The 13,368-nt window shown below is 39.8% G+C and overlaps 1 protein-coding gene across 2 annotated transcripts; it reads left to right on the top strand.

Moving 5' to 3' along the window:
• Positions 1–4,793: 4,793 nt before the first annotated feature.
• Positions 4,794–13,357, top strand: GATD1 (glutamine amidotransferase class 1 domain containing 1). 2 transcript variants are annotated; one of them, XM_020784133.3, is made up of 8 exons: positions 4,794–4,981; positions 5,941–6,017; positions 7,110–7,215; positions 7,971–8,078; positions 8,606–8,700; positions 9,644–9,737; positions 11,381–11,492; positions 12,116–12,448. In XM_020784133.3, exons 1-8 carry the CDS (start codon positions 4,873–4,875, stop codon positions 12,123–12,125), a joined length of 711 nt encoding a protein of 236 aa, XP_020639792.2. In that variant the 5' UTR covers positions 4,794–4,872; the 3' UTR covers positions 12,126–12,448. The 2 variants fall into 2 exon arrangements, with proteins under 2 accessions (XP_020639792.2, XP_020639793.2); XM_020784134.3 differs by having other exon boundaries at positions 4,795–4,981; positions 12,119–13,357.
• Positions 13,358–13,368: the final 11 nt, after the last annotated feature.

The raw sequence follows: 13,368 nt of genomic DNA, 5'->3' as shown, positions 1-13,368 counted from the left end.
GACAGCTTCTGGAGTGAGCATTGCAAGTGAGTATCATACTAGTGTTAATTCTGAAATCCAGAGATTGAGGGTTCTTACTGACCTTTTCACTATTCCACTCACCACATGGAGAGAAAGAAAACAATACATTTGGGATCAGCTTTTGCAATGATCAAGACCTTTGTGAAAGCAGGTTACAAGGAACAACTGCACTTGCCAAATGGCAGTAGGACATTACAGAGCATCCAGTGGGTTCTAGAAAGGTACAATGTTTATAAACGGAGATGGGGGAAAACAGCCATGAACAAATATTCTTTACATTCCCTTTGACACTGCCAGATAGCTCTTACTCAATGCTACTAACCTATAGTGCAACCTTAGAGAAACTGAAATGCTTATGTGGATCAAACTGACAAGTACAGATAATTTCCAGAACAAATCAGACTTATGCCATAGAATGTTATACTGTTGGAATCCTGTGGATGGGGAATACCACGATCTATGACATAATTAATTCCAGAATTCTAATATCCTAGCAACTGGGTTTTGGAATGGGGTGAGTTAATGAGTGATACTTTAAAATACATTAATCCTATTATAGACTGATTTATATTTCATATTCTGGTTGATCCAGAAAAAAGGATGCTAAGTAGACAAGAGGATTCCCCCCCCCTTAAACTAGCTCTAATAATTTTCCTGTGTCTTTGAATCTGAAAACAAGCCACTAAAAAGTCAACAGGTCAGTTTACTGCCACATATACATTCTTAGATGTTAGATCAGCTATTAATCAGAAAGTTCCCTGATGCCACACATGTTGCTTTTAAATAATCAAGTATGTTATGTCTGTCTAATGTGAAACTTCAAAGTATTCTTAATTATACTCTAATTGCCTCCAAATCCCTCGGCCTAATTTCATTATGTATCAAATCAGTAATCATTAGATGCTGTACAATGAGATGCAAGAAAAGAGGACACCAGCTAGATTTAGTCAGAGCCACATACCTAAAACAGCTAAAAAGAGAGAGACCGCAGAGTTCTAAAATTCTATTGCAGCTGCAGTACAGCACTGGGAAATAACAGAATGCTTGTATGTCACCTGCCATGGGAACTACTAAGTCACAACTATGTAAGAATGGAAGAACATTTTTCCTAATGCGGGTAAATTTACCATTGGATTTTTTTCTCCCACCTTAGCCAACCAGATGCCCATGGAAAGATGGCTGAGCATTAGGACAATTACACCCTCCTGACCTTGTTCCAGTGACTGGTATTCAGGGGCATGCTGGCTCTGATGCTTCAAACAGTGTACTACAAGCTATTGAAAACTTTATCCTCCATGAATTCAATTAATCCACTTTAAAAGCCACCAGAGTTGGTGACTGCCACCACATTTTGTTGCACGGAATTCCACAGTTATCCATGTGCTGCATGAAGCAAATTCCACAGTTTAACTATGGGCTTGTCTGTCCTGAATCCCCTACCAAAGCAGCTTATTTGGATCATCCTGGATCCTATTACAGTATTATTAGAGAGGGAGACAAAAATGTAATTTTTAGAAGGAAATCAGCTGAACTCTGATGTCCCATGAATCATTATGTAAATTTATGGGTGGGAAAAGGATTTGGAAAGAAAACCAAATGAACATAGAGGGACTTACCTCCATCTAAGTTCCAGAGAATGCTGGACACAGTTCCAGAGAACTGTATTCAGCATTCACTATATGACATGTAAACATATCTCAGACTAAATAAAGCTACATGCATAGCACAATCTAATAATTCCATTTCTGATTTCTCTCATTGTGGGATTTCCAGCATAAAAATATGAGACCCAGCCTCATAGATTTGAGTTGCTTTTATTTGTCATCAGATCACTCCCAGCTTATGGCAACCCTATGAATTAGTGATACACCCACCCACCCAGTTCCAGTTAGAACAATCCTGGTCAGGTTTTACAAACTCAGGGCTGTACCTTCTCTAATGGAGTCAATCCATATGGTCTTCCTCTTTTCCTACTGCTGCCAGTTTTTCCCAGCATAATTGTTCTTCCACAGTATCTTATCATGGCATGCCCAAAGTATGATAGCATTAGTATAGTCATTTTTATTTCTTTGAAAGAGTTCAGGCTTCAGCTTGGGTGGTATATAGCACCTTGAGCCAAATCAGATCTGATAATCATACAGTACTCCTTTCCCATGACATTAGTTTGCTCAGAATGTCCCTTTACTTGCTTTTCTCCCAACTGGAGAAAATATGGTGAGAAGATTTGTGTTGATTAACATGTAGATGTCACAAGGAAATTGGAAGGAAGTGTCTTACTGGGACAATCTTCTGGTTCTATGCTGACCCTTATGCAGAAATATCTTGGTCTATTGCACATATATCTCTTCCATGTTATGTTTTATGTTGTAAGCCGCCTAGAGTGGTCGAAATGACTAGATAGGTGGGGTATAAATACAATAAATAAACAACAACAATAATAATGTTTCTTTTGGGGATTCTTCAGTCCACTATTTTCCAGTTTCTCCCTATCCCTGTTACCCCTCTCCCTGTCCTACCCCCACACAATGGCTGTATGCTTTGCTTGGTTGGTAGTGCTGGATCCTTGCCAAGGGATGTGTGTTTAGGCATGCATGTCCTTCCTGAAACAAAAGCTCCATCTGCAGTGTTAATCATTCAAGCCTTGCTTCTATGGCCTTTGCTCTGCAGCTGCCTCATGGTCACCTGCTGGTCCTTCTTCCTTGAAGGATACCCCCAACTTCCCAGCACTATTCCTCTATATGGCAGAAGTAAAAAACTGGTGGTTGGCCCTTCAAATGTTTTCAGTGTCAACTTTCCAAAGCCCTAGCCAACACAGCCAATGGTAAAAGACTATGGAAAATGTATTCCAGAAAATCCAGAAGGCCAGATTCCCCATCTCTGCTATACAAGATGACATGTTTTAGAACAAGATCTCTTATTGATGTTGGGTTTTCGAACAGGATGACCACATATATATCCTGTTAGGGAGGACAGTCCTCTGCTTGAATTTTTGCCACAGGACATTATCTTAAGAGGTCCTCTATATGAAGGGTTGCCCACTCCAAGTCTGATTTAAAAATAAATCTCCATAAAGAGGGAAATCAGGGACCATGAAGTTGTCCTTCCATAAATATGAGCATCTGGACAGCAGATTTAGTAGATACTTGAGCTGCCACCATGCCACCTTCTTCAATCGGATTACAGGTACAGTACTGTAAAGTATAATGCAGATCACTGTCTTTTGCTTTTCCATTGGTGATAGGTAGGTGGCCATCCTATTACAGAAACTGCTGACAGCTATGAAGTGGTTGCCATCGCTTGTTCCCTGTTAAGCCTCCTGTTCACAATCAGCAATTGAGGATGTAAATTGGTTTCTTGGTTGTCTTCAGGCTGCAGATGGGACAGCTCAATGGATTGAATGTTTTTCCTTTCAAGGAAACATCCCCAGTCTACAGCAAACTACAGCCTAGGATGGAAGGGTTTAATCCAACCTTACTCCTGGCATAATGTCTTTTATATGCAAGATATTTTGTGTGAGAGGGAAGTTCCATCACATATGTTCCTATTTGTAGTCTGAAGCAGGTTACCGTCTCATAAAACTAGGTGTATTTCAGGGAGGCGGTGTCACAAAACTGTTCCCTGTCTCCACCTTGAAAAACGCGTGGAAAAGGCTACAGCAGTGCTGAAGGGCTAGACCCCTCCATCTCTGTGTCCCGTGGCCAGACTCAGTGATACAGAAAACACAGTTTCTAATTATGCTTTCCCACTCTCATGCATTGTTGGTATGGCAACATCCCTAGGCAATTACTATCTGCCCTGTATGAAGACTTGTTTCTACATGTGTATCTGCCTACAGGTGTAGACTATTCAGTTTCCTTACAAGAGACAAATTTGGAGCTATAGGAGGTGTCCTCACTTTGTAAACCTCACTCACATTGCTGTCCAATGGTGACAACATACCATACTTCAATACATGGAATAAGGGCGTAGTCCATGATCATATATCTGGATATGCTTTTCTTTGTTTGAAAGCAAAACCTTGGACAAAAACCAGTGCCTTGATTTAAAATTGTTAGTCTGTGCTCTTTTCACAGGCCTTTTCACACAATACAGTACAGGGTACTCCCCTCTTCCCAGTTATCATGAATGAGAACTGAACAGGGACAGAATTCTGATGACTTCCCACCCCTATGGCTTTTAGGAAGAGCTTCGTAAAGACTTATCGCTACAAATCAGTCTTGTAAACTATTTCAGTGCTTATTATCATTTTTCATGCTTCTGTTGCCCAAATTGTTTTCACTGACATTGGCTCCGCTTGTGTTTATTCTTTTGCTTTTTATGACGTTAACCTTCTATTTCTCTTTTGTGTGTATTACAAGGTGCATTTACAGTATTTGTTTGCTTGTTTTTTTTTTTTTTTTTTTGCTTGCTTGCTGCCATTCTCCCGAAGGATCGAAAGAGGCTTACACAGTATTTCAAAGAAACAAAGTTACAAGCCAAATTGTTACAACATGGAAAAAAATCGTCCACAAACGATTCGTTACGGTGGCTGTGGGGCTGATGGGAACTATAGTCCAGCATCACGTGGAAGGCCACAGGTTCCTCACGCCCCCCTTTCAGCAGCAGCAACAACTCCTGCAAGACTCTCAGGCCATCCGGGAGAGAAAGCAGCGAAAGCGCCCCGGAAACGGGAAGCTCGGGGCGCCTCTGATCGCCGGGCTACAGTTGCCATGGGGGGGGGGGGGAAGGGGGCGGGGCCGCGCGCGTTGCGCCTGCGCAGTGTCAGCGCGGCCTCTCAGCGACCTGGGCGGAGCGAGGGGTTGCCCTCTAGGCGCGGCTGGAGACCTCGTTTCCGGGCAGCCCCAGAAGCGCATGAAAAGATACCCGCCGGCTTCCTCTGTCACGGGGGTCCCCTCCGCGGCCATGTCGGAGAGGCTCGCTAAACCGACGTGCCTCATGGTGGCCAGTGCGGCGACTGCAGGTGAGGGCAGCCAGCCAGCCAGCCAGCCGGGCGTCCCCCCTTCCCTCCTTGCTTGGCCATCCATCCATCCATCCTCTCCAGGCAGCTCCTTCCCGGCCATCCATTCCGAAACACACACACACACACACCCCTCCCGGGTCCGGCCTCCTCATTTCTTCGCTTCTCTCCCCTTGCCTTGCCTTGACGCGGATGCGGGCGCCTTCCGACCAGGGCGGGCTGAGGCGAACTCCAGGCTTCCGGGGAAAGTAGGTGGGTGCGAACCGGCGTTCCCGGGGAAAGGGCTTTCCCAGGGGCGGCGTGTCTCTGTCAGCGGCGGCGCTTCGTCGCTCCCCTCCCTGTCTCCCCCCCTCTCTCTCTCTCGCAAAAGGCCCCGACTGGAAAGAAAGGGGCAGCTCCAGCCCTTGCCCAGAAAGCCCGCCAGGCGCCAGAGGGGAGGGACCAGCGACGCCGTTCATACCTATCGGTATGCTGGAAAACGTCAACGTTTGGGATACTCTTGATTGCTTGTCCTGGCTAATAATACGAATTTAAAATTCTTTCTCTGCCCCTGTGTACCTGTGGAATTGGAAGGCGCTTTATGCTTGTTCCAGCTGATAATTAATTCACCCAACTGGTACTTGTATGCCTCTCAGTTCCTTTGATAACCTCAGAAGGTGGGTTCCCCCCCCCTGTAATATATATCCCTCTTCTTCTTATAAAAGATGTTTGATGCAATTCTATTTCCGTAGTTTTAAATTCAAGTTGTTACTGATTGTAGTCCTTATGTTATGCCTAGTTTTCATCTATGTTTGGAAACAACTTGTAGCCTTTGTTTTTATTTTTTTAATTGTCAGTATAAATTGTATATTATGAAATGCTCCTTGCCAGAGTAAAATAACTACCAGGAAAAATCAAAGGGTGTTATGAAAATGTTCCCTTCAAAAGTCTCCCACACAGAAAGTTTTATTTTTCTTCACCAGGTGTCTCTGCTGATTCCTTCTTTCACTCATTTACACTGGCAAGCTCTGCTTTCAATCTACAGGTTGCTACCCCAGGGGTAAGTAAGAGCTATTAATGTTGATTGTGGAGTGGGTCACAATGGTTGAAACTGTTGTATTAAGGCATATATAGAATAAGTGGAGGGCTGTGTATTTTCATGAGTATATTCCTTTCCTGAAGGAGATAATTGTGTGTTTGTAGGGGACTTCAGCTCTGGAAAAGTTGAGCTGGAGGCCATGCAAGTTCAAATCCTGCCTCCCTCCACTTTACCAGCCTTTCTTTGGAAGAAGGGGAGAAAGGATTTTTTTGAGAACCATGCATGAAGGCTTTCCAGTCGGAGAAGAAGCAGTCCTCTTCCTTGTCAGAACTCAGAGGCCCTTAAAATGGACCTCAAAACAGTCCACTGTCTTCTGCTGTTGCATGCACATTCATCACCCACTCCTTTTTGTTGGATAGTAGGAAGTCATGTTCAGTCTCCCCCTGTTATTCTGGGGAATCCTCTTCTATCATGTTCTGTTGTCTCTCCATGACGCATGCAGATTCTTACTTTAGAAAACAATACAGATATAATGGGATGAATCTAGAATTACACATCTACAGCTGAGCTGATAGGAGTTATTTGACCATCCATCCCCCTAAAAATGCTACAGTGAAGGTTGGGGATGACTAGAATAAGTTGTGGTGTGAAGGAAGGGAAGAGGGGATGCTCTGAAAATTGATTGAGCAGAGGCCTTCCATCAGCAGAATGATTCTAGATTTCTTGCTTTGAATAGAAACATTAAAAAAATCAAAAAGAAAACTAATTTTATACATATAACTTGTGTTTGGGGTAAACACAAATAAGCTTAAGCTGTGGTACTGTTTTGTATAATTATGTCTCAAAGTTTAAATAATAATAATAATAATTATATGCCATCAAGTCAGTTCTGACTCATGGCGATTCTTTTTTCAGGGCTTTCTAGGTATGAAAAGCCTGGCCTCTTCTCTTCTACAACACGAAAATGTTGTTGTTATATTATAGCTTACAGTAATAGCCTCTGTCATAAAATCTTGACTATACAGAAAATTTTGCATTTAACTTGACTGTTGTACTCAAAAGTGTTATCTGACATACTTGTTTTCATTGAGTCTTAAACTATGATTCTTTAAGGGAAAGTCAATTGATTTCACTGGGATTACTGAGGCAAACATGCGTTGGATCCAGGACTTCCGTATGAAGTCCTATGCAAATCCTGCCAAGCTAGAATCAACTGATGGTAAGATAATTTTTTCCTTTGCAACTTAATATGTATGTTATCTGTAAGAGAGGGAAAGATGCCAATGTTTTTAGCTTACAAAACAATGAGATCACTCTCTCACCCCATGTAATCCTACATTGCCATTAGTTTCCCCACATTGTGGAATGGCAGCTATCTACACTTGCAGACTGTGCTGCTGTGGATTACGAAGTCTAACATTTGGTGGTGCTGACTGGGCATAATGGGGGAAGAGAGCACTGACTTTCTGATATCAGTCCCAGGATTGTGTTTCTAAAGCTTTCCTTTATCTTGTCAAGTCCTGGAGGTTGTAATTGGCTTTGGTAATGGGGTATGGCTTCACTCCATCCCTTGTTCCAAATGTGGCAGTGGTCTTTATGGGTAAAAGAACAAGGGAAAGCTAAAGAAGTTTTCACATCCTCCACACTTCCCTTACAAGAGTCAGATTGTTAGGAATTTAAAGTGAAGGAGCACAGGGGGATAAACAAATTTTGCTCAGAGCACTGGGACTCTACATTTCAACATAAGTAGAATGGACAGTTGTCAAAACCCATTGTTAAATGAGATAGGATAAAATCCATGCACATCAGTGCACTGTCACTGAAAACTAGGGGAGCAAATGGCAGGAAATACCTTAGGAGAAAGTCATCTCTGTACATCTTCTGAACCTTTAGGGTCTTTACCTAGTTTTCAAATGAATAGAACTTAAACATATCATAACAAAAAGTTGTGCTTTGCTTGTCCTTTCTGTATAGGTGCCAGATACCATGCTCTCTTGATTCCTGACTGCCCTGGTGCTGTGACAGATCTGGCAAACAGTGGTTATTTGGCTAGAATACTACAGCATTTCAGCTCTGAGAATAGTAGGTAAACTTCCTTGGGGCTTTTGCTCCATACATTTTCTACATTCTAAAATTGGAAGCATGCAAAAAGTGCTATAAGTGAGACATGTCTCTATTTCCAGCTAGAGTGAAAGTCCAAGAATGCCAAAGAACTATTGAGAATATGGCTAGCAAATTCTCGTTCAGTTAATATATGATTTCATGCAGACGATGTATGATATATAATTGTTTGGATTCCAATATACACTGCTTCTGCTGCAAATACCAACTCTATAGTTCCTGTGACATTTTCTTACTCAGCTCCTTTCCCCCAGGTAACCAATGCTGACAATGAGGTGTCAGTAATTCTGAGTTAAGCTTATTAGCATTCCTTATTAATGTTTGAATGCCCTACATAAATTTCAGGCATATTTGCAGTAAGTTAGAATAATATTATGTAGAATAACTACAAGTCTTGAAGGAAAATCCACTGTAATTTTTCTAGGTATTACACACAGGGATTTTTACATTGCATTTTTACATTATATTACAGTCGTTTCTCTTTGTAGAGCCTATTTGTGCTATTGGACATGGAGTTGCTGCCTTGTGTTGTGCGACAAATGAGGATAAATCCTGGGTATTCCAAGAATACAGCCTAACAGGGGTAAGAAGATGTAATATGTTTAAGCAGTGTCTTTTTCATGCATAGTGTTATAAAGAAAGATAATTTATTATGCAGAGACCTCTCTGATAATAGCTTGCACCAATATTTTATGAATTGTTGCATTTCCTAGATTATTGTCATAGATCTGCCTCAAGCTACTTCTCCACTTGGTTTTTGTGAGATTTGGCACATATGTGGCATTAAATTCAAGGTGACAAATGCCAAGTGACAGATGTGTCTATTACCTTTTTTTTAGTTCCTGCTTTATTAGCCACAAGAGTAACAAGGTTGTTTTGAGAAATAATCCCAATAAAATTGTGATACAGTCATTATGAGCAAACTAAAATGAAAGGGAGCCGTATGGTCATTACAAAATACAAATCGAAGAACAGGCAACTCTTTTAGACCCTTAAAAAATCATCATACAATTTGCTAGCTTTTGTGGAGCAGGACCTTCATCAGATGTGAAGAATTTAAAGCCCAAAATTTCATGGCAAGATGGATTTTGCTAGGAAAGTTAGATGTAAACTATAACTGTTGTGCTGTTTTAATTGGCAGTTGTTGGGGAACCTATTGAAATTGAAATGAAAATTTTACTCAGTACTGTTTTATTGTCAAGTCTCAGAAGAATTAAGGACCTTTGAAGGGGATGGGGTCACTTTAGAATTGCATATTCTTATGGTTTTTCCTACAGTACTATGTTTGCTGGTATCTTTTAATAGTTAAGGTATAATTCATCATTTATGAAGCCATCCTGACTATGTATTCCTGGTTAGGAATTGTCATTTTCATCAGAGCAAGGTCCACCTAGTCCTCTGTTCTTTATTAAATAATCCAAATAACCCACAGGGATGAGATACACCTTGTGTAATAATCTTCCTATAGAGATTTAGCAATATTTTGTTGCAAAACTAGTTAAATGTTTTTCTCTTATCTCTTCCAGCCTTCTGTATATGAACTGATAAGGTTAACTAGTTTTGCTAGTTTACCCATCATTGTTGAGGACTTCGCAAAAGATTCAGGAGCGTCTTTCAGTGGTATGTTCTTTTGACACACATTGTTGCCATTGATTTTTTTAATCCACATTTAGTAAAAGAAATGCATGAGCAGAATCACAAAGACATGTATAGGCTGTAGTATTTTAAAATAAACCATAAGACATTGTGGGGCCCAAAAAGTATTGTAAGATAAATTTCCTTAATCTCTGGTGTTTAAAATGCTGCACAGGGATAAAAAAATAATTTTGTAGATCCTGTGGAACTGTCTGCCAAAACCATGGATCCATCACATGAGATTTACACAAAAGCTACGTTGTAGTGTAGGCACAGCCTCTGATAATGAGGAACCTCTAATTTAAAAACACACACACCAAAAAACAGAAATTATTGAATGTCAAGGTTTACATAATACAATATAGGGTTCTGTGTGCCTTTTTGGTTTCATTCACCAACCCGTTAATGACCATTTTATTCACCTAAGGAATTGGAGGGGACATAATTTGTTTAAACCAAATCAAATGATAGGTTACCTAAACAGAAACCTAATTGCAAAACATTCTACTTGACACCACCACCCATTAAGAGGCCTGTTAACAGTAAAGATTACCAGTATGTTTTAATATGGTCTTAGATCCACCTGTCAGTCTGTGGTAAAACATGCAGCACTGTGGAGGCCATATTTGTCCAGCTTTCCACAGTGCTGTCTCTCTCAAACTAATGGAATAGATCCCGGCTGATTTTTCCTGAATACTTTTCCTGAGTAGGCCATCATTCTAATCAAGTTACTTCTGGCTGTTCTAGAAGTAATCTGTGGTATTCAGAATCTAATGAAGATGAACTGCTGTGGTTCTTGCATTAGTGGGTTTTTGTGTTATAAGAGGCAAATATGAACACACACACATTCATTGTGGAATTTGTGATAAACTAATTTCACACACACACAGCAATGAATTGGGTCATATTTTAAAAGATTAGTTATTAAACTATGAGTTAGTGTTCAAAGTTTTGTATCTTGAGTCACAAAATATTACCCAGGAAGACCTATTAACATTGAATATAAAACCCTTCTTTGTGCTTGGACAGGCTGTGCTCTGGTTCAGATTATGTAAGAGTAAACCTTGGTTTAGAATCTTAGTTTAAATGAAAGCAGAAGATCTGTGACAAATCTTAGATCCAACACTTTCTCTCTCCTTCTAAGCTAATAAGAGAATATTAAATATAAGTAGAAATTGCTAACTCTGTTTCTCTTGCTCCTGAAAGGAAATGTTAGCATGTGAACTCACTCAGCTGGCATAATCTAAAGTAGAGAAGAGTCCCCCCACCCCAGATTTACTGGATTGATTCTGGCTTATCTCACTATTGGTTATAGATAGGGATAATGAGTTCCAGTCCAAAAGAATCTAGAAGGCCAGTGGTCTACCCTGATCCAGGTCTGAGTCGTCACATATGTTATTAATGTGTTACTGTAATACTTAATGGATTTTATAAGTTGTCAAGAATAATAATACTGTAAATACTTTGAAAATAGTTAGGCAAAGCATGTAAATTTTTTCAGTCTTAAATCACTGAAAAGGAATAGCAACAAAATGGTGTGTAGTTTCTTGTAGGTATGAAGCATGACAGGGAGGATCCTACCATGTAATCAAGTTAAGACATGCATATGTATTTTTCTTCTAATGCAGCCAGTAAAGCAGATGCAATACATGTGGTGCTGGACAGACACCTTGTTACGGGACAGAATGAAAATTCTACACTTGCAGCTGTACAGAATCTTATTTTTCTCTGCAATGGCAGGTCAGAAAATATGGGGGAAATTGCCAATAAAATGGGTAATAACGAATCTTGGATTTGATATCTATGCAGGCATGTTCCTTCAGTTTCTTAGATATTTAGTAAAACCACCCCAAATGAATGTCAGTGCTTGTTGCAGTTATATTTTATGAAAGAATTAAATACTAAGGTCAGAATCCTGTTTGGATTTTAAATTGTCCATAAGTTGCAGCAGTTAGTTGAAGCCACTCAACGTGGTGCTGTTTGGATGTCTGATTGTGGGACAACTCAATAATTAGTTTCAGTAGGCCTGTGCAGTTTCCATATTTGCACTCATGCACGTGTAAAAACACAGCAGAATCAGGATAAAATAGTGTGCCTCCTGGGAGAAGAGCCAGCCTGTGTATTCATGGGCGAGCTACATAATCCCAAAGTGCCCACAAAAGGAAATAGTAAACCACTTCTGTGTTTTCTTTACCCAGAAAGTCTTGGGAAGGATTAACATAAGTCAGAATTGATTTGATGGCAGTTATATTACTATTAGGGGTTTTTTCAGCAGGTTATGATATCTATTATTAAGGAAAAAATACATATATTGATGTAAGCTCCTGGTTAAAGTGACCTATTTCACATCATGTTTCACTCAGCAGAAAATGAAGTCTAATAATGAGATGAATACTGAAAACGTCTTCAGCTTGGGTGACACCTGAATGTTCATGTGTGAACCTGTGAATATCCTGTCAACTTGTGGAAGAGAAAACCAGGATTCTTTAGAGATGGGATTCTAAGTCTTGTGAAGAGCATTGTGAACTGTTGAAACTTGAAACAATATAACCTTAATGTTTTTCCATAGTTTAAAAAACTACACTCACTTTTCTAGATCCTAAAGTCTGATTAAGTCAAGAGAGGAAACAATGATTGTCAGCAAGCCTGCTCAGGCCTGAATTTTACTTTAATGCCCCACTATCCCTCAATAGAAAGTGAAAGCAGAAGCTTTCAAATTAATCAAAAGTTCCTCTAAAATCCAAATTTGTTTAAACCAGTGTTGTGCAGATCTAAAGCTTGCACAATCTATACTGAGTCTACTTGGAATACCATCATCCGCCAGCTAAAGCCCAGTGCAAGAATTAAGTAAATCAGAGCACAAATAAAACGCAGCTGAGTCTTATTGCAGTACATAAAGGAACACTCACAATCGCCCTGTGTTTTTTTACGTCACTATAATTTAGAGTGAAAAGAGATTATGTGGCTGTAGTGTTAATATAAGTAGGAGTGAGACATGCTTGTAGATCTATTACCCATGACTCAAAATGATCTACTTTATACTCATCCTTGGTATAAACCACGGTTAACTAGGTTAATTGCACCTAAACTAGGCCTTTCAAATTCATATTTATGACAATCAATTATACACGCAGTAATCTAACATATCAAGAAAACAAGACTATGAAATCATTTGATTCCATGCTATTTTCATATTGTTTAACTGAATTTCAAACTTTGTAATTAGTGCAGAACTGAATTTACTTGGAAATCTATGTAAGCTTCAGTCCAATGAAGTGTGAAATTACTGAGAAATCATGCAAACTGATTTTCTTTTAAAGGAAACCAAACAGTTGAAAACGTAACTGTGAGGTTGGCTGGGTTAATGGTTTAAATATGTTGTTTAAAAGATATCTAATCTATTGCATGTGACTGGTCATTGTTCCATTGTAATTAGTCTGTTTCTAAGAATTGTAGCAGCTGTTGGACCAATTTTACTTCATCTTTTATCAAACAAACTTTGTGTATCCTTTCCCCAGAGATGAACAAAGTGAATGCACTACACTATGCATACTTTTGCTATGTAATTATCTGATTTGCTTTTATAAAATATTTGGCAAGATAAAGGTTTCTTACT

The sequence above is a fragment of the Pogona vitticeps genome, chromosome 1 (genome assembly GCF_051106095.1).
Source record: "Pogona vitticeps strain Pit_001003342236 chromosome 1, PviZW2.1, whole genome shotgun sequence".
NCBI classification, from domain to species: domain Eukaryota; kingdom Metazoa; phylum Chordata; class Lepidosauria; order Squamata; family Agamidae; genus Pogona; species Pogona vitticeps.
The sequence above is the reverse complement of the archived record's forward strand: the minus strand, read 5'-3'. Positions and strand labels throughout refer to the sequence as shown.

Excerpts from the sequence above, each read along its gene's own strand:
- GATD1 (XM_020784133.3), top strand. The coding sequence starts at position 4,873 with ATGAAAAGATACCCGCCGGCTTCCTCTGTCACGGGGGTCCCCTCCGCG. Across the intron at positions 6,018-7,109 it reads TACAGGTTGCTACCCCAGGG|GGAAAGTCAATTGATTTCAC; the intron begins GTAAGTAAGAGC and ends TGATTCTTTAAG. Across the intron at positions 8,701-9,643 it reads AAGAATACAGCCTAACAGGG|CCTTCTGTATATGAACTGAT; the intron begins GTAAGAAGATGT and ends TATCTCTTCCAG.